Here is a 21,174-nt window from a genome sequence, read left to right as displayed (position 1 = left end):
TTTTTAAACCTACAGAAAAGTTGAAAGAATTCTACAGTGAGCAGTCATATAGTTGGTACCTAGAGCCACAGTTAACATTTTGCTAAACTTGTTTTGTCGCATATCTGTCTGTCTAACCAGATAGCTAATCAGCCAGCCAACCGGCTACTTTTGTTTTTGTTTTTTGTTTTTGAGATAGGGTCTCACTCTGTCTCGCAGACTAGAGTGCAGTGGTGCGATCATAGCTCACTGCAGCCTCCAACTCCTGGGCTCCAGTGATCTTCCCACTTCTGCCTCCCAAGTAGCTTGGGCCCTACAGGTGCACACTACTGTGTTTGGCTAATTTTTAAATTTTTTGTAGGCATGAGGGCTCCTTATGTTGCCCAGTCTGGTCTTGAACTCCTGGCCTCAAGCCATCCTCCCACCTCAGCCTCCCAAAGTACTGGGATTACAGGCCTGAGCCACTGAACCTAGTTTTTTTGATATCTGAAACTTCCTTCGAAATATATTAGTATTCTTTCATGCACCCACTTCCAAGTAAATCATTAGCTAGAGTTTAAGATCTGTTTACAGTTCTGAGTTTTTTGCTTAAAATTTACATACAGTGAAATTGCTGATCTCAAGTTAGCATTTGATGAATCTTGGTAAAGGAATACTTTAAACCCCTGTCAAGATACAGAACACTGCAAGGATGCCAGGAAGTTCCCTTGTGCTCCTTCATGATCAGTCTCTGTCCCCACCCACCAAGGCCTGATCTTGGACCGTTGATTAAAGCGTTGAAACTCCCATTTTCTTTCCACTTCTCCATCATGCTTTCAGTCATTTAATAATCAGGTGTTGTGCCAGGGGCTGAGCTAGAAAGAAACAGACCTTGACCACTGCCCTGGAGGAGAGATGGAAGGTGGGTGGCAGGCAGTTGAACCAACAACTGCAGGATGGACGGTGGGGGCTCTGAGGGAGGGAAGTGCTGGGAGTTGTGGGGGCTGGGAGAGTGGTCCCTGACTCAGCCTGGGGCTCCAGGGCTAGCATCCAGGGAGGAGAGGGGATGCTCAAGTCTAAGGAATGCGAGGCTCTGGCCAGGTGAATATGGTTGGAGGTGGTGGTGGGGTGGGAGGGTGCTCCTCGTAGAGCAACTGGCATGTGCAAAGGTCCACTTGAGGGAGCTTGTGGGTGTTGGGAATCACTTGGAATTCGGCTTGGCTAGGCTGAGTGCAGTGGCTCGTGCCTGTAATCCCAGCACTTTGGGAGGCCGAGGCAGGCAGATCACCTGAGACTAGGAGCTCAAGACCAGCCTGGCCAACGTGGTAAAACCCTGTCTCTACTGAACATAAAAAAATTAGCTGGGTGTGGTGGTGCATGCCTGTAATCCCAGCTACTCGGGAGGCTCAGGCAGGAGAATTCCTTGAACCCGGGAGGCGGAGGTTGCAGTGCGCCGAGATCGCGCCACTGTACTCCAGTCTGGGCGACAGAGCAAGACTCTGTCTCAAAAGAAAGAAAGAAAAAAAGAATTCTGCTTGGCTAGATTGGAAGGGCTAGGATGTAAGCGAAAAGAGAGGCAAGAGTCAGGGAGCATCAGAGATCAAGGGTGCAATTATGTGTCACAGTAAGGACTTGGAATTTTTGTTTGTTTGTTTGTTTTGAGATGGAGTTTCACTCTTGTCACCAAGGTTGGAGTGCGGTGGTGCCATCTCAGCTCACCGTGTCCTCCACCTCCGGGGCTCAAGCGATCCTCCCACCTCAGCCTCGCAAGTAGCTGGGACCATAGTTGCGTGCCACCACGCCCAAGTAACTTTTTCTGTTTTTGGTAGAGACGGGGTTTCTGTATGTTACTCAGGCTGGTCTTGAACTCCTGAGCTCAAGTGATGCCCTGCCTTGGCCTCCCAAAATGCTAGGATTACAGGGATGGGTGAACCACCACATCCAGCCAGGACTTGGAATTTTAACCCTACTGTGGTGGGAGCTGAGGAAAGGTTTTTCACCAGTGGAATGACACACTCAGGTTGGACAGGTTGTGGAAGATCCTCAGGCTCAAAGGAAGAGGATACATTGGACATGGGGGTGAGGTCGGTGGCACTTAAAAAGCCTTTGCAGGCACCCAGGCAGGTAGAGAGGGAGGCTGAGCCAGGATATTCCCCTGTGCCCACTACAGCATCAAAAACCAGAAAAAGGGCCAGGTGCGTGGCTCACACCTGTAGTCCTGGCATCTTGGGAGGCTTAGGGGGGAAGATTTCTTGAGACCAATCTGGTCAACATAGTGAGACCCCATCTCTCGAAACAAACAAGCAAAGAAAACAGACAAGTTGATGGGCAGAGGGCATGGGAAAAGATTCCGGGGTGTGCTCCAGTAGAGGAAACGGAGGTCCTGGGCAGGGAGGCATTTTGCACAGTTGGTAAGCAACAGGGCAAACAAATCACCAGTGTTTACGTTATACTGGCAGATCTCTTACTGCTGGACATTTAGGCTCCGTCTAATAAGGGTGACAGCTGGGTGCACTGTATTATTTATTTAGTCCTCACAGTAGGGCAGGATGATCAGTCTCCCCACTTGACAGATGAAGACACTGAGGGTCAGAGTGGTGATGTGTCAGGAACCCTCCCACTGGGTTCTCACGCTTGAAACACAGATTGCTGGTCCCCACCCACACAGTTTCTGATGCAGTAGGTCTGGGTGGGGCCCGAGCATCTGCGGTTCCCAACAAGTTCCCAGGTGCCACCGATGCTGGTGACGGAGCTGCGTTTGAGGATCACTGCTCTAAACATTATTGCTGCTGCACGCATTGCCTCCTGCTGGGTGCAGGGGTTGTGGGGGGCACTTTGGCAGTGCAGAGCGGAGGTAACCAGCAGAAAACCCGTTAGAACTAAAAGCCGAGAGTGTTTTCTGACAAACAGGTCAACATGCTGAAAGACCCAGACAAGGTCCTTAAACTACCCTGCGCTCCAAGAATCAGTGCCTGGGGCTGCCGTACCTAATTGGTTTAAACCACAGGGTTTCTGGCCAGCTCATCTGGTACCAAACGTAGATATCAATATGGTGGATGCCAAAGAACACATCACTCTGTTTGGATGAATCAGGCTTTTCCTCCCTCTGCCTTCAGCCAGGACTTCTCTGAATTGTTTTCATTTCAAATGAAGGAGGGACCAGTTCACAAGCTGCTTTCATGCTATCTGGGACAGGAGTTGCTGTATTTCAGTGTCTGAGGCTGGAAAACCCCCTGGAGGTGGCTCTGTCTTTTGTACCTAGTGTGTGATGTCAAAAGATTCTCCTTGGTTTGGGTTAAATGAGATGCTCCCTGGATTACAATCCAGTGCCCCATGATTTTTTTTCCTCCTTTTTTATTTTCCATCCTTGACCTACTTCAGAAGTTAGTAGTCTTTGTTGTCAAGTAACGCCTTCCACGTCAGATAGAGGCTATTTCCAGGCTGGGCGCAGTGGCTCATGCCTGTAATCCCAGCACTTTGGGAGGCCGAGGTGGGTGGATCGCTTGAGGTCAGGAGTTCGAGACCAGCCTGGCCAACATGATAAAACCCCCGTCTGTACTACAAATGCAAAAATTAGCCAGGCATGGTGGCGTGCACCATGTAATCCCCGCTATGTGGCAGGATGAGGCAGGAGAACCGTTTCAATTTGGGAAGCGGAGGCTGCAGTGAGCTGAGAATGCACCATTGCGCTCCAGCCTGGGCGATGAGAGTGAAACCGTCTCCAAAAAAAAAAAAAAAAGCTGTTTCCTTTTTTTTTTTTTTTGCCAGTGAAGGGGGGACCCTGTGTTGGCCTCCCTATCGGTAACTTGAGATAATCTGAAAATCTGTGTTTAGATCCATAGAAGAGAGGCGGCCTGAGGAGAAGAATTTGACAAAGCTCTTTGAGTGTGCAAATTAGAAACGGCAATGGCTGGGCGCGGTGGGTCATGCCTGTAATCCCAGCGCTTTGTGAGGCCGAGGTAGGCAGATCAGTTGAGGTCAGGAGTTCGAGACCAGCCTAGCCAACATGGTGAAACCCCATCTCTATCAAAAAATGCAAAAATTAGCCGGGTGTGGTGGCAGGTGCCTATAATCCCAGCTAGTCAGGAGGCTGAGGCAGGAGAATTACTTGAACCTGGGAGGTGGAGGTTGCAGTGAGCCGAGATCGGGCCACTGCACTCCAGCCTGGGCGACAGAGTGAGACTCAGTCTCAAAACACAAAAAAACAAAAAACTGTGTAGTGTTCTGTCTGTCAATGTCCTTGTTGCATTTGCAGGGCAGGTTTTCTACCAGTGGCTGGGGACTTAGTTTTACTGGGCTGAGGGAAGATTAGGATTTGAGGGTCTTGTTAAGCTGGATATGGGCTGCATTTCAAGCCTCCCCTGGCTGTCTCTATCCTGCGCGTTGATGCCAAGGCTGAAGAAGACTGGATTTGCAGGCAAAAGACTGTCATTTGAGGCCTGATTTCACCCCTTAATCACTGTGTCTTAGTATGTTGTGGGGGTTGAGGTAGGCAGAGGTTAGCCAACCTTTTCTGGAAAGGGCTGGCTGATAAATACTTTAGGCTTTGCATCCCATACACTGTCTGTGGCAACCCCTAACTCTGCTGTGTAGCTCAAAAGCTGCCATATTCATTTATAATACATAAATGAATGGGTGTGACTGTTCCAATGAAACTTTACTTATAAATAGCTGGTCTGTGGGCCATAGATGCTTCTGATATATAAAGCATCTGGTATAGTGGTGTATTGTGAACCCACTGGGTTTTTTCCCCCCCAAACACTTGAGCTTTATTGATGTATATTGACAAATAAAAATGGTATATAGGTTGGGCACGGTGGTTCATGCCTATAATCCCAGGACTTTGGAAGGCCGAGGCAGATGGATCACTTGAGCTCAGGAATTCGAGACTAGCTCAAGCAATAGAGTGAAATCCTGTCTCTACAAAAAATACAAAAATTAGCTGGGTGTTGTGGTGTGCGTCTGTAGTCCCAGCTACCTGGGGGGCTGAGGTGGGAGGATCACTTGAACCTGGGAAGTGGAGGCTGCAAAGAGCTATGATTACACTACCGTGCTCCAGCCTGGGTGACAGAGCGAGACCCTGTCTCGAAAATATATTTAAGGTGTACAGTTTTATGTTTCCATATACCAGAGGCTACTGTCACTGCTTCTATTATTATTACTACTACTCATATTACCCTTCCTTTGGCTGTTACTCTGTGCCAGGTACTATTCTAAGTACTTACCATGTTTGATCTCATTTAATCTTCACCACCAAGGAACTGACCCAAGGTCCCACAGCTAGGAAATGGCAAGCTGGGATTGAGCCATGCCAGCTAGCCCCGTGCTGTGCACTGCTTCACACAGAAGCTGCCCCTCCACCCCTGCCGCCTTCTTTTTCCTTTGTTCCTTTGTTATCAGCCGGCCGTTTCCAGAAAAGGTTGGTTAACCTCTGCCTACCTCAACCCTCAGTGATTAAGGGGTGATATCAGGCCTCAAATGACTGACCTTTTTCCTTTGTTGCAGCTCTCACTGATTGTAATTCTGATTGTAATTATATATTTGTTTGCACCGTGGTTTACTTACTGTCCATCTTCCCCAGGGCAGGAGGCTGAATGGGGCAGGGGTCTCGCTGTCTCGTTTGCAGCTCCGTCCATGGCACTTCACCCACATCCTGGCCTATAAGCAAGTCCTGCCCATATATTTGACCAAGAAATAAATGAATCATTGACAGCCATGCCCCACCCCTTCCTCCTCTCTATGCCAGCCAGCACCTCGGTCTTTCACAGTGGGTAGGGCTTGGGCTGCAGGTGAAATGGATTTGCAATTCCCTGATAACCCAACCACTGACTGTGGGAGTGGGCAAGAAGGTGTCAGCTCTTCCGGATGAAAAACCAGCCTGCAATGCAGTGTTTCTACCCAGCCTACAAAGCAAACACCACTACCTCCACGCCTTAGGTTGGAGAAATTCCGCTTTACGACACAGTCCCATGGGCCTCATGTCATTTGTCCCTCCTGGCAGTCCCGGGGGATAGGCTGAGCAAGCAGTAGGAGAAACGACTCCCATTTTCCAGGTGTAAAAACTGAGGCTTGGAGGTGAAGGGACTTGCCCAAGGTCATTAGCTAGAATATAGCAGGGCTGGGATTAGAACCCAGGTCTGTCCGGGTCCACGGTCTGATCTGAACTTGGCTTCAGTTGGTCTGGAATGCACCGGCTGCATCTGATGATCTTATTAAAGATCTGTGGCTGTCAGGGTCCTCCCCCTAGAGGTGCTGATTTAGTTGGTCTGGGGTAGGGCCCTAGGCACTTGGCACTTAACAAACTCCTTAGGTGATTCCAGTGGACAGGCAGGGCTGGGAACTTCATCACCCCTCCGAGCCCCAGACTGGAGCCTGATCCTTAGCCCTGGCTGTCTATTCGAATCACTGGAGGAGCTTTTTATTTAGCCTTTTATGATGGAAACATAAAGTAGACAGCATAGGATAATGAACTACCATGAGCTCTTTTTCTTTTCTTTTTATTTATTTTTGAGACAGGGTCTCACTATTACCCAGGCTGGAGTGCGATGGCACAGTCTCAGCTTGCTGCAACCTCTGCCTCCCGGGTTCAAGCCATTCTCGTGCCTCAGCCTCTTGAGTAGCTGGGACTACAGGCACGTGCCACCATGTCCGGCCAATTTTTATATTTTTTGTAGAGACAGGGTCTTGCCATGTTGCCCAGACTGGTCTCGAACTCCTGAACTCAAAGCAGTTCTCCCGCCTCAGCCTCCCAAAGTGTTGGGGTTACAAGTGTGAGCCACTGCGCCCAGCTGCCATGAGCTCTTTACCATGCATTGCATAGGTGAACGTTTTAATATGTATCTCCGAAGGACATGGATTTGTTTATTTTTAATGACTTTTTATTTCACAATAGTTTGACTCACAAAAAGTTGCAAAAATAACAGAGTTCCTGATGTTCATTGCTCCACTTTCTCTAATGATAACATCTGAAAGATAAGAATTTTAAAAACTGTAACTGTTGGGCTGCATGTGATGGCTCATGCCTGTAATTCCAGCACTTTGGGAAGCTGAGGCAGGAGGATCACTTAAGCCTAGGAGTTTGAGACCAGCCTGATCAATATAGCTAGACCTTGTCTTGACAAAAAACATGTATATGTGACTGTAATACTAACTTTAATAATAATTCATTATTATCGAATATTCCAGTACTCCATTGTGTTTGTACAATGGCTCATTCTTCTATGATATCATTCTTTATGTTTTAGCTGGGTTTTTTTTATGGAAAAGAGTTTCCCCTTCATTTCTTTGATCACTGATCACTCTGTAGTGATCGAATAAATGACTGTTTTCCTCAGGGAAGCCTTCTCCAACCCTGGTGAACCAAATGAGTACATTTGGGAAAGGTGGAGAAAATACTTGTTTCTTTCCGCTTTTTCTGTGTTCAAACAATGACCTGGTTCACTGACAACATCAGATGTTTCTCTTTATTTCCAGCGTCAATATGAAACTTGTGTATATAAACATGAAAGGCCGGGCGCAGTGGCCCAAGCCTGTAATCCCACCACTTTGGGAAGCCACGGTGGGCAGATCACTTGAGTCAGGAGTTTGAGACCAGCCTGTTCACCAACATGGTGAAACCCCATCTCTACTAAAGATACAAACATTAGCCCAGTGTGGTGGCTGACGCTTGTAATCCCAGCTACTTGGGAGGCCGAGGCGGGAGGATCACTTGAACCCAGGAGGCGGAGTTTGCAGTGAGCCAAGATCACGCCACTGGACTCCAGCCTGGGCGACAGAGCGAGACCATCTCAAAAAACAAAACAAAACAAAACAAAAACCTTGCTTGGTATGTTTCAGCCTGTTGTACTTATTCTCCTTGTCAAAGCTCAAATTGTCCCTCTTTTAGCCTGCAGGGGCCACTTCTGCTTGGCTCTTGAGCCTTTTAACAATCCTGTTCATGCTTAGTTTCCTTGTTGTCCGGTGTGACAAGATGTTCTTGGCTTACCTTGCATATTTCCTGCCCAGCCACTTTTCCAAGAAAAATCTGGAAGTTTAAAACAAAAACAAAGCTTCAGTGCCCCAGTCGCACCCAGAACCAGCTTAATCAGATTGCCTGGTGCTGGTAGGGCCCGGATACAGTATTTTTTTAAATTTTATTTTTATTTTGATTGAGACAGGGTCCCTAGGCTGGAGTGCAGTGGCACGATCTCAGCTCACTGCAACCTCCACCTCATGGATTCAAGCAATTCTGCCTCAGCCTCCCGAGTAGCTGAGCTTGCAGGCACCCACCACCACATCCAGCTAATTTTTTGTATTTTTGGTAGAGACGAGGTTTCATCATGTTGCCTAGGCTGGTCTCGAACTCCTGACCACAAGTGATCTGCACGCCTTGGCCTCCCAAAGTACTGGGATTACAGGCATGAGCCACCACACCCAGCCAGGATACAGTATTTTTTAAAAAGCACGCCCAGCCTTGAATGGAAAACCACTGGACGAGAGTATGCCACCTTATCGGGCTCTGTAAATGCCTTATATCTGCACAAGGCTGGAACTTTGAGTGGAGTCCTTGGCTAAAGCTTTCATTACTGCATGGTGACCTCTCTTCCCTCTGCTGCTAAAGCTTGTGTTTCAGAATTTAGACCTGGATGCATCCATGTTGAAAGCCAGGCTTTGTCTGTCATCCCAGGAGCTCTGTGTCGGTCCCTTTCCTTGCCTGCATGTTGTTGACTTGGGGCTCATCTTCATTTCTCTGGGAAATAAGTTCTTTGATAGCTTGCTTAGAATCTCTCAGTACTTCCCATTGCCCTTAGAATGAAGGCCAAAATGTGTGGCCTGCAGTGTAGACTGTGCACAGCCTCCAGTGTAGACTGCTCAGGCCCCTTCTTGGTTCCTGGAGTCTACCATGCTTTCTTCTACCACCCGGCCTTTGCACACACTGCTGTCTGTTGGGAATGCGTTGCCTTTCCTTGTTACTTAGTTCTCCTCTACTCACACTTCAGGTGCCAGCTTGACTGTCTTCCTTGGGGGAGCCTTCTCTGACCTTCGTACACCAGATCAGCCCCCATGCACTTACTTTGTCTCATTGGTAATATTTCTCTCCCTTCAGGACACACATCAAGGCCCAGAAGTTGTAGTTTTGCATTTGTTCATGTGATCATTTGATGCATGTCTCTCTCTGGAGCCTGACTCTTTGGGGCTCCCATCCTGACTCCACTGCTTTTAGCTGTGGGACCTTGAACAAATCTTTTCATCTCTGGTCCCCAGTTTTTAAATTAAATTAAATTTTATTTTATTTTTATTTTGAGACACTCTTGCTCTGTTGCCAGGCTGTAGTGCAGTCGTTCGATCATGGCTCACTGCAACCTCCGCCTCCCAGGTTCAAGCGATTCTCTTGCCTCAGCCTCCCTAGTAGCTGGAACTACAGGCGCCCGCCATCACATCCAACTAATTTTTATATTTTTAGGAGAGACAGGGTTTCACCATGTTGGCTAGGATGGTCTCGATCTCTTGACCTCATGATCTGCCTGCCTCGGCCTCCGAAAGTGCTGGGATTACAGGCCCAGTTTCTTTTAACTGCAAAACAGGGATGATATAATACTTTTTATTTATCTTGTGAGGTGAGGATGAAGATTAAATAAGGTAGTTTGTGTAAAGCACTTAGAAAAGAGCTAGCTACTAATAGTAGAGAATCTTGGCAGGTATTACTGACGATTACTGCAGTAGACCACAAGCTCCATACAGGCAGGGGTCATTTCTGTTTGTTTAGATTTGTATGCAGGGTGCTTGGCACAAGGGTTGTGCTCAGGAAATACTTGTTGGATGAATGAATGAATGAAGTGGAGATAATAGTAATACCATGTTTATAGAATTCCATGAGGATATAAAATAATGCAAGTATATAAGCTCTTGGTAGAGTGTCCAGCACATAGTAGGTGGTCAATAAATATTCAGTGACTGAATGAGTAAAGTGGGGACAAAGTAATACCCGCTCATGAGGTTGTCGTGGGGATATAAGGCAACCCTGTAGTACCTTGTAGAATGCCTAGCACATAGTAGGTGCTCAGAAAATATTTGTTGAATGAATGAGTGAAGTAGGGATGATGTTAACACCAGCTCCTAGGGTTGTTGTGGGGATAGAAGACAAGGCAGGTCTATAGCATGTTGTATTGTGGTTGCAAATGGTAGACACTCCGTTGATTGAAACTGGAAGAGCTGCCATGAGTTTCTTTCTCCTGGGGATTAGGAGAGGGTCCTTTTGGGGTGCAGAATGGTGTGGAGCTGACGCTAGTCCTCTGGAAGGAAGAGTGAGCAGCTGACTACTTGCTAAGCTCTGACTTGGATGAAAAGTCAAATCGTTCCTTTCCCTCTTCCTCCCAAACCTGTGCTTTCTTTCCACTAGAATCCCTGCCCAGAGTCCAGCGCTTCCTTCCTGTCGAGGATCACCTTCTGGTGGATCACAGGGTAAGGCCAGGCCCCCCAGACCTCAGGGAGGTGGTGGGGAGTGAATGAATGAATGAATGAATGAATGAACATGCTCAGCTCCCCCTCCCCAACTTCTCCCTCCTTTGCTCTTCTGCAGAGTTGTCTTGAATCTGCCTGTGCTGGCCATGTGGTCTCAGAGACACCAACTCTGTCCGGCAGTTCCGTGAACTTGAATGTGATAAACACATGAGCCGTGAGCAGCTGACACCTCTGCAGAAGGCTTTGCCTGGGACAGCCATATGCTGGACTGCTCTTGCTTTAGCTTCAGATTTGGGTTTTTAAAATATTAGGTATAGTTATTATTGACATTGTCCCCCTCCTGTTCCCCACGCCTTAGAAAAATAATACTGTCTCACCACAGGAAGTGTGGGTTAAAAAACCACATGTGCAGATCAGCAGTGCAGGAGACATCTAGAGGTAACCAGTGTCACCATTTTAGTATGCCTTCTTCTGGTCGTCTTTCTTTTTTTTGAGACGGAGTCTTACTCTGTCAGTCTCAGCTCACTACAAGTCTCCGCCTCCCAGGTTCAAGCGATTCTCCTGCCTCAGCCTCCCAGGTAGCTGGGATTACAGGCTTGCGCCACCATGCCCGGCTACTTTTTGTATTTTTAGTAGAGACAGAGTTTTGCCATGTTGGCCAGGCTTGTCTTGAAACTCCTGACCTCAGGTGATCCACCCGCATCGACTTCCCAAAGTGCTGGGATTACAGGTGTGAGCCACCATGCCCAGCTACCTTCTGGTCCTCTTTTTGTATATCTTTTTCTGCCCATTGTTAACATCTTAGTGGGGATTGTTTGAAGAATCTTTTTTTGCCCCTAATAAGCATCATCTTTTTTTTTTTTTTTTTTTTTTTTTGAGACAGGCTTTCGCTCTGTCGCTGAGGCTGGAGTGCAGCGGCACACTTGTAGCTCACTGCAGTCCCAATCTACTGGGCTTAGGTGATGCTCCTGCCTCAGCCTCCTGAGTAGCTGGGGTTACAGGCACACTCCCCCACGCCCAGCAGATTTTTGTACTTTCTGTAGAGGTGGGGTTTCATCATGTTGCCCAGGCTGGTCTCCAGCTTCTGAGCTCAAGTGATTCTCCCGCCTCAGCCTCCAGAGTGCTGGGATTACAGGCATGAACCACCATGCCCGGTCTCATCCTTGTCTTAATGACAAACATCGTTTTAAAAAATTAGATGTTTTAAATAATTTCTTGAAGTTACTATTAAAAAGCATCACTGGGACAGTTGATGTAATTTGTTCATGACTACAGGACACCGGATGCATGCTAATGACATTCATTCTTGTTTTGGAAAATTGTGCTCTAGTTACATAAGAGCATGTCCTGGATTGGAAGGGAATACCTCCAGTTTTTTTGGGGTAAAGGCATGTAGAGGCTATATGTTAACTTTTTTTTTTTTTTTTTTTTTTTGAGATGGAGTCTTGCTCTGTCGTCCAGGGTGGAGTGCAGTGGCAGGATCTCAGCTCTCCGCAACCTCTGCCTCCTGGGTTCAAGAGATTCTCCTGTCTCAGCCTCCTGAGTAGCTGGGATTACAGGGACCTGCCACCACATCCAGCTAATTTTTGTATTTTTAGAAGAGATGGAGTTTCACTATGTTGTCCAGGCTGGTCTCAAACTCCTGACTTCAGGTGATCCACCGACGTCAGCCTCCCAAGGTGCTGAGATTACAGGTGTGAGCCACCATGCCAGGCCTTTAACTGTTTAAATGGTTCAGAAAAAGATGATGTGTTTGCATGTGTGTGTGTGTTTGTGTGTGCATGTCAATGGATACAGACAGAATGATACTGCAAACGTGGCAACGTGTTAACAATGGTGAGTTGAGTGAATTCTTAGTATGATTTGAGTAATTTTTCTATAAGTTTGAAATTATTTTAGAACAAAAGATGAAAGTATTTTACCTTCTATTATAAAAGTGTTTAGTCTGCTGGGCACGGTGGCTCATGCCTGTAATGTTAGCACTTTCAGAGGCCAAGGTGGGTGGATCACCTGAGGTCAGGAGTTCGAGACCAGCCTGGCCTCCATGGTGAAACCCTGTCTCCACTAACAATACAGAAATTAGCCCGGCAGCACACGCCTGTAATCCCAGCTACTTGGGAGGGTGAGGCAGGAGAATTGCTAGAATACAGGAGGCAGAGGTTGCAGTGCACTGAGATGGTGCCATTACACTCCAGCCTGGATGGAGTCACATAGAAAGATTAATATAATAAAACTAAATAATCTCATCACCCAGATTTCATGCTTACTAATGCTTTGTCATGTCAGCCTTTTTATTTTTTAATTTTTTCCTTCAGCCTATTTTTTTTTTCTTTTTATAGGGTCTGACTCTGTTGCCCAGGCTGGAGTGCAGTGGCACAATGACGGCTCTTTGCAGCCTCCACCTCCTGGCCTTGAGCAATCCTGGCACCTCAGCCTCCCGAGTAGCTGGGACTACAGGTGCGAGCCATCATGACTGGCTAATTTTTTTATTTTACTTTTTGTAGAGATAGTCTCCCTATGTTGCCCAGGCTGGTCTTGAACTCCAGGGCTCACAAAATCCTCCCACTTCGGCCTCCCAGAGTGCTGGGATTATAGACATGAGCTACCGTGCCTGGCCCATATCAGCCTTTTTAATTTAAAATTTTAAAAAGTTGGCGGGGCACGGTGGCTTATGCCTATAATTCCAAGACTTCGGGAGGCCAAGGTGGGAGGGTTGCTTGAGCCCGGAGGTTCAAGACCACCTTGGGCAACATAGGGAGACTCATGTCTCTACAAAAATAAAAAATAAAAAAAAAATTACCCAGTCATAATGGCTTACACCCAAAGTCCCAGCTACTCGGGAGGCTGAGATGGGAGAACCACTCTAGACCGGGAGCTGGAGGCTGCAGGGAGCTGCGATCGCACCACTGTACTCCATCCCGGGTGACACAGCGAGACCCTCTCTCCAAATAAATAAATGAATGAATGAATAATAAAAAATAAAAAAGAGCTGTCCTGATACTTCGCTCCTAAATCATCTTTTTTTCCTAAGTCTTTTGTGTGCAGCACTAAAAAAAAAAAGCCATTTTTCCTGCATGACCCAACAGAATGAGCTGTAATTAGCTTGTAATATATGCAAATGTCCATCCGCATTCTGACTTCCCAAGCTGCATGGCTGCCTTCATTTGCAGCAGGCAGCTGTGCTGCAGAGGGGAGCAGCATCAGCAGGCGTGTGGAATGAGTGAGTCCCGTCCTCCTCCTCCTCCTCCTCCTCCTCTCATTGACTCTCATTGCCTAACCCCCTTGTGTCTTGGCCCCAGGTTGATTGTCCGGGGCTACCGCCAGCCCCTGGAGGGCAGTGACCTCTGGTCCTTAAACAAGGAGGACACGTCGGAACAAGTCGTGCCTGTTTGGGTAAAGAAGTGGAAGAAGGAATGCGCCAAGACTAGGAAGTAAGTGTGAGTTTCCTTGTCCTCCAGGATGCCCCGGTCACCTCCTTTCCACTACTGTGGCCTGAATCCAGGATGGGGCCCTGGCAGTGCTGCCTGTTACTAGCTTTGTGGTTCTGGGCAAGATGCCTCACTTCTCCTCCTGGCCTCAGTTTGCTTTTCTGCCAAATGGGGTAGGATCTCACATGTCATTAAAGCAACTGGGCAGAGAAAAGAAGAAAGGAGCTGGGTGTGGTGGCTCTCATGTCTAATCCTAGCACTTTGGGAGGCCAAGGCAGGCGGATCACTTGGTCGGGAGTTTGAGACCAGCCTGGCCAACATGGCGAAACCCTGTCTCTACTAAAAATACAAAAATTAGCTAGGCATGGTGGCAGGTGCCTGTAATCCTAGCTACTCGGGAGGCTGAGGCAGGAGAATCACTTGAACCTAGGAGGCTGAGGTTGCAGTGAGCTGAGATTGCGCCACTGCATACTAGCCTGGGAGACAGAGTGAGACTCCGTCTCAAAAAAAAAAAAAGAAGAGAAATGTTGTCCAAACAGGCAGTTGATGCTGTTTGCCATGGCGCGTGACTATCCCTCCTTGAGTCAGTCTCACTTTTTTCTGTCTCTTTCTGAGCATCTCGCATCCTGCATGTTCTTGCTGTTTGAATGTTCTGTGCAACATGCCCAGCTGACCATGTAAGTCTGTTTAGCCAAAGAAGCCCCATTTGAGGGTGATTTTGGCTGTACTGGATTTTAGGCTCTACCCCCTATGTAAGGCGTGCCCCACTACACCACCTCTGTCATTCTTTCGGGAATCAGGCCAGGGCCTCCCCTGCACATACCTTAACTCATCAAATCTGAGACGCCATTAGTTGCACGATGCGTTATTATTCTATGTAACAGTAAGAAAGAAAAGCAGCTGCCAATTAAACAAGGACATAAGACTTGTCTCGAGCCTGGACGAGCTGGAACATGAAATTGCGGGTGACATGGGGGCAGTGGATTGCGGCCATGGGGGTAGTAGAATGGCTGTTTTTGTTCCTGTTGCCTCTTCTGGGGTAAGTTTATTACGATAAACTGTGATGGGGCCAGTGTGGTGCATTGGATTCCCCACAGACCCATTGGCCTTACAGGGGAAAACCCCAGACTGGGGTTCTGTTCCTCATTCTGTTCCGGGGATGCCCAGGATACAGGCCTTAAGTCAGACCCAGATGATGGGTGGGAATCTGGACATCCATGTGCCAGCCACTAGGACATCAGCAGTGGACCTCGTGACTCCGGTCGGAGGCTGTTTGGGTGGTCCAGGTGATGGGAGAAATTGTCTCGTGGGAGGCAGATAGAGCTTGGGCCTCTGTGACTGAACATTGTAAGGAAATGGCCCATGTCCATGACCCAGTTGAAGGTTTTTGGCAGGCAAAGGTGGGGTCCCTGTTTATTACAGTTCTTCATGGAGACAGAACTAGTAGGATGGATGGATGGATGGATGATAGATAGATGGATGATAGATTGATAGATGATAGATGATAGGTAGATGATAGACGGATAGATAGTTGGTGGATGTATACATGGTAGGTAGATGGATAGATGATAGATGGATGGATGATTGATAGATGATGGATGGATGGATGGATGGAGGGTGAGAGGGGATCTACTAGGGAAACTGGATCATGTGATTATGGAGGCTGAGAAGTCCCACCCTAGGTCATCTGCAACCTGGAGAACCCAGGAAGCTGGTAGCATGGCTCAGGCCAAGTCCAAAAGTCTCAGACCCAGGGAAGGTGATGGTGGAATTCTCAGTCCATAGTCAAAGGCCTGAGAACCTGGAGTCATTGGGTAAGTCCCAGAGTCCAGAGGCCAGAAATCCTGGAGTTCTGATGTTCAAGGGTGGGAGAGGATGACATCCCGGCTGCAGAAGAGAGAGCGCCTGCACTTGCCATTACTCTGACTTTTTGTTGTGTCCGGACCCTCTGCTGATTGGGCGGTGCCACCCACATGGGGCGAGGATGGATCTGCCTTAGTCAGTCCACTCATTCAAATGCCAGTCTCGTCTGGAAACACCCTCACAGACACACCCAGAAATAACACTTTAACAGCAAGCAATCTGGGTATCCCTTAACCCAGTCAACTTGACCCCTAACATCACCCATCTCATCTGGATTCCTTCAGCCTCACCTGCAGCATCCCCCCCCCCCCCCCCGCTAAGCAGGCCACATTTGTAGTGTGGGCTTCAGCATTCCTCATCATCCACGCCTCTGCTGATCACGTGGCTCGGCTTCCTCTCATGGAAGACGGGTGCCCACCTTTGTGTCCCGTGGAGCTTGTCAGAGGAGCAGGTTGCTGGAGACACCGTGGGAGAGGCCAATATCACAGCCTTGGGAGGAGGACAGAGTTTGAATCCAGAAGCTCCTCCACTGGCCTGGCCCTTAATCTACTGAGCAGATGAAACTGACTGCTGCTTTTGTGCTTAGCGATGTTTAGTCTCTGAGGGTTCAGAGAGTGGAACAAAAGAGACACACTCTAGTTGGGTGCCATCGACCTTCTATATGGGAGACAGGACGCTGGTTGTGAAACATGCATTGACAAGACGCTTTGGAGAATGATAGTGTTGGGGTGAGGTAAAAATGAGGAAATGAGGGTGAGAGTAACCGAGGAAGCGTGTGTGTGTGTGTGTGTGTGTGTGTGTGTGTGTGTGTGTTCTTTTTCTTTTTTTTTTTTTTTTGAGATGGAGTCTCACTCTGTTACCCAGCGTGGAATACAGTAGTGTGATCTCGGCTCACTGCAACCTCTGCCTCTCGGGTTCAAGCAATTCTTCTGCCCCGGTCTCCCAAAGTGCTGGGATTACAGGTGCATGCCACCACGCCTGACTAATTTTTGTATTTTTAGTAGAGACGGGGTTTCACCGTGTTGGCCAGGCTGGTCTTAAACTTCTAATCTCAAGTGATCCTCCTGCCTTGGCCTCCCAAAGTGCTGGGATTACAGGCATGAGCTACTGTGTCCGGCTGAGGGAGGTGTTTTAGATACAGTGGTCAAAGTTCTACCCAGTGCGGCCATGACCCTTGGTGAGCATGTGCCCGTCCCTCCCTAAGTCTATCTCTGGCTGTTTCCGAGCCTCTGGCATCCTGAGTGTTACTGCTTTTTGAAGTGCTTTTGTTCAACATGCCCAGCTGACCATGTATGATTGTTTTCAGAAGGTCACATTTGAGCAGAGACTTGCATCGGAGGGAGTGAGCCTTGTGTGTATCTGGGGAAGGAAGGGCTTTCCAGGTAGAGGGAGCAGCCAGTGCAAAGGCTCTGAGGACGCTCGTGGTGCATCAGGGGGCTCGTGTGGCTTGAGGAAAGTGAGTGAGGGGGAGAAAGGGAGGAGATGAAGCAGGAGAAGGATTTGCAGGGGTCTCCTCTGAGAGTTAGGGTGGGATTCCAGGTGCAGTGAGAACACAGGGGGGCAGGTTTTTTGCAGGGCAGTGGTGTGACGTGAGTTCTGTTTGTTTGTTTGTTTGTTTGTATGTATGTATGTATGTATGTATGTATGTATGTATGTATGTATTTTAGAGACAGGGTCTTGCTCTGTTGCCCAGGCTGGATGGCAGTGGCATGATCACAGCTCATTGCAGCCTGGAAATTCCGGGCTCAAGCAGTCCTCCCACCTCATCCTCCGGAGTAGCTGGGATTACAGGTGCACACCACCATGCCTGGCTGATTGATTAATTAATTAATTTTATATTTTATATTTATTTTTTTGAGATGGAATTTTGCTCTTGTTGCTTAGGCTGGAGTGCAGTGGTGCTGTCTTGGCTCACTGCAGCCTCCACCCCCTGGGTTCAAGCGATTTTCCTGCCTCAGCCTCCCGAGTAGCTGGGATTACAGGAATGTACCACCACGCCCGGCTAATTGTGTATTTTTAGTAGAGATGGGGTTTCTCCATGTTGGTCAGTCTAGTGTCAAACTCCTGACCTCAGGTGATCTGCCTGCCTCGGCCTCCCAAAGTGCTGGGATTACAGGTGTGAGCCACTGCACCTGGCCTTTTTAAATTTATTTTATTTTATTATTATTATACTTTAAGTTTTAGGGTACATGTGCACCATGTGCAGGTTAGTTACATATGTATAGAGACAGGTCTCACTGTGTTGCCCAGGCTGGTCTCCAACTCTTGGCTTCAAGCAGTCCTCCTGCCTCAGCCTCCCAAATAGCTGGGATTACAGGTGTGAGCCACCACACCCAGCTGAGTTCTGGTTCATAACAACCCAGGCTGCCCTGGGGAAGGTGGATATTTAGGGACAAGAGTGAAGGCAGGGAGACCAGGGTGGGAACCTCAAGGGCTGTCCATGAAGTCCCTTCATGCCTCACCGGGAGCCTCCATTTTATTTATTTATTTATTTTTTGAGACAGGGTGTCACTCTTTTGTCCAGGCTGGAGTGCAGTGGCACGATCTCGGCTCACTGCAACCTCCATCTCCTAGGCTGGAGTGATCCTCCCACCTCAGCCTCCCTAGTAGCTGGGACTACAGGCACGTGCCACCACACCTGGCTAATATATGTATATTTTTTTTGTAGAGATGATATCTCGCCATGTTGCCCAGGCTGTTCTCAAGCTCCTGAGCTCAAGCAGTCCACCTACCTTGGCCACCCAAAGTGCTGGGATTACAGGCGTGAGCCACTGTGCCTGACTGGAGCCTCCATTTTTCATCCAGAGCATTTTCTGAGAATTCAGTGAGATATGTGTCATGATAAGCTGTGCCCTAGCCCTGAGTACATGCTGGGCAGGTTTTAATTGTACAAGTTTTATTTATTCATCTGGACACTTTGATCTTGCCAGGGAGGATGTGGTGAGAACTGGGTCTTGGGGCTTGAAAGCGGGCCACCTGAGAAGGGTCTGGCTCTGTGAGTACCTTGGTGTTTAGAGATCTCAGCGTGGAGCCAGGGGATCATTTACTTGGGACATTGGTAGACGGATCGCTTGCTTTATTCCCAGAGGCGTAAGCCAGATCTGGCACCTGTAACCCCTGTGAACCTGGAGAGGGTGAGAAGGAAAACCCTGTCCTAGGCTGGAATTTCCTGGTGTGGCCCCTTACACTCAGATCCCTTTTGTTAACCAGAGAAAGGAATGCAGCCCGTGCAGCTCTGGGCTGCTGGGTGTCCTAGGCTCGGGGATCAGGTGATGGACGCCAGGGCTGGGGGGTCTGCATGGCTTCCTGGATCCTTTTACCACCTCTCTTCACCCCTGAGTGACTCCTTCTCAAAAGTCAGGTGTGGCTGGGCATGGTGGCTCATGCCTGTAATTGTAGTACTTTGGGAGGCTGAGGCGGGAGGCTCACCTGAGTTCATGAGTTCAAGACCAGCCTGGCCAACATGCTGAATCCCTGTCTCTGCTAAAAATACAAAAATTAGCCGGATGTGGTGGCGCTCACCTGTAAGCCAGCTACAGTGGGGCTGAAGCATGAGAATTGCTTGAATTGTTTGGATTGAAAAACCCAGTGCTTCATTGGTTTGTGTGTAGTGGTTTTATGTTCTCTTTTGTGTATGGCCACTCAGAGCTTAGGGCCATTTTGGACTGTGGTTTCTGCTGGCATGAATGTGAAATGCTTCTGTGACTCTGGAAGAGTTTGGCAGTTTTTTTTTTTTGTTTTTTTTAAGTTAGACAGAGTGAACATACCACCAGTCACCCCCTTCCCAGGCATCCAGCCAACAGAGCTGAGAACATATGTTCATAAAAGGCTGGTACAGGAATGTTCTTAGCTACTTTGTGATAACCCAAACTGGAGGTAAGCCAGACATCTATTAGCAAGTGAACAGACAGATGCACCAGTTATGTACATCTGCACAACTGAATACTAAGTGATGTACAAGAACGAACTATTGGCCGGGCACAGTGGCTCATGCCCATAATCTCAGCACTTTGCGGGCCCAAGGCAGGCAGATCACTTGAGGTCAGGAGTTCGAGACCAGCTTGGCTAACATGGTGAAACCCTGTCTGTACTAAAAACATAAAAATTAGCCGGGTGTGGTGGCGCACACCTGTAATCCCAGCTACTCGGGAGGCTGAGGCAGGAGAATCGCTTGAACCCAGGAGGTGGAGGTTGCAGTGAGTCGGGATTGCACCATTGCACTCCAGCCTGTGTGATAGAGCAAGACTCCATCTCAAACAAACAAAAAAAATCTTTATAAGATAAAGACTACTTTTTGGTGACAGCTTTATTGAGATATTGATAACACCGCACGATTCACGTATGCAGAACATACAATTCACTGATTTTTAGTGTGTTCACAGAGTTGTGCAGTCATCATCACAGTCAATTTTATTTATTTGCTTTTTAAGACAGAGTCTTGCTGTGGCACTGAGGCTGGAGTGCAGTGGCACAACCTCGGCTCATTGCAACCCCCTCCTCCTCCTGAGTTCAAGTGATTCTCCTTTCTCACCCTCCCAAGTAGCTGGGATTACAGGCAACCGCCATCATGCCTGGCTAATTTTTTATATTTTTAGTAGAGACAAGGTTTTGCCATGTTGGTCAGGCTGTTCTCAAACTCCTGACCTCAGGTGATCCACCCGCCTCGACCTCCCGAAGTGCTGGCATTACAGGCATGAACCACTGCACCCAGTCAAAAAAAAAATTTTTTTTTAGAAATAGGGTCTTGCTATGTTGCTGTGGCTGGCTGGACTGTTTTTTTTTTTTTTTTTTCATTGATCTATATATGCCTATCCCTTTACCTGTCTTGATGATTGTTGTTCTTTTTTTTGTTTTGTTTTTTTGTTTTTAAGACTGAGTCTTTTTGCCCAGGCTGGAGTGCAACGGTGTGGTCTCAGCTCACCACAACCTCTGCCTCCCGGGTTCAAGCGATTCTCCTGCCTCAGCCTCCCAAGTAGCTGGGATTATAGGTATGCGCCACCATGCCGGGCTGATTTTGTATTTTTAGTAGAGATGGGGTTTCTCCATGTTTGGTCAGGCTGGTCTTGAACCTGCCGACCTCAGGTGATCTGCCCACCTCGGCGTCCCATAGTGCTGGGATTACAGGCGTGAGCCACTGTGCCCAGCCTATTGTTGTTCTTTCTTTTTGAGATGGAGTTTTGCTCTGTCACCCAGGCTGGAGTGATCTCCACTCACAGCAACCTCCACCTCCCAGGTTCAAGTAATTCTCCTGCCTCAGCCTCCCAAGTAGCTGGGATTACAGGCACCTGTCACCATGCCCGGCTAATTTTTGTATTTTTAGTAGAGATGGGGTTTCACTATGTTGGTCAGGCTGGTCTCAAACTCCTGACCCCAAGTGATCCAGCCACCTTGGCCTCCCAAAGTGCTGGGATTACAGGTGTGAACCACCACTCCTGGCCATGATTGTTATTTTGTATTGTTTTGAAATCAGGAAGTGTGAATCCTC

General features: G+C 48.1%; 1 protein-coding gene across 1 annotated transcript in view; it reads left to right on the top strand.

Moving 5' to 3' along the window:
- The window catches only part of LOC115932781 (titin-like), a 136,791-nt gene that overhangs the window by 35,350 nt on the left and 80,267 nt on the right, over nucleotides 1-21,174 (top strand). The window contains 2 exon segments of the mRNA XM_063699572.1: nucleotides 10,337-10,398; nucleotides 13,698-13,829. Coding sequence (XP_063555642.1) covers nucleotides 10,337-10,398; nucleotides 13,698-13,829 — 194 coding nt within the window.

The sequence above is a fragment of the Gorilla gorilla genome, chromosome 18, assembly GCF_029281585.2.
Source record: "Gorilla gorilla gorilla isolate KB3781 chromosome 18, NHGRI_mGorGor1-v2.1_pri, whole genome shotgun sequence".
In the NCBI taxonomy this organism is placed as follows: Eukaryota; Metazoa; Chordata; class Mammalia; order Primates; family Hominidae; genus Gorilla; species Gorilla gorilla.
This window is presented reverse-complemented; position numbering and strand designations above follow the sequence as displayed.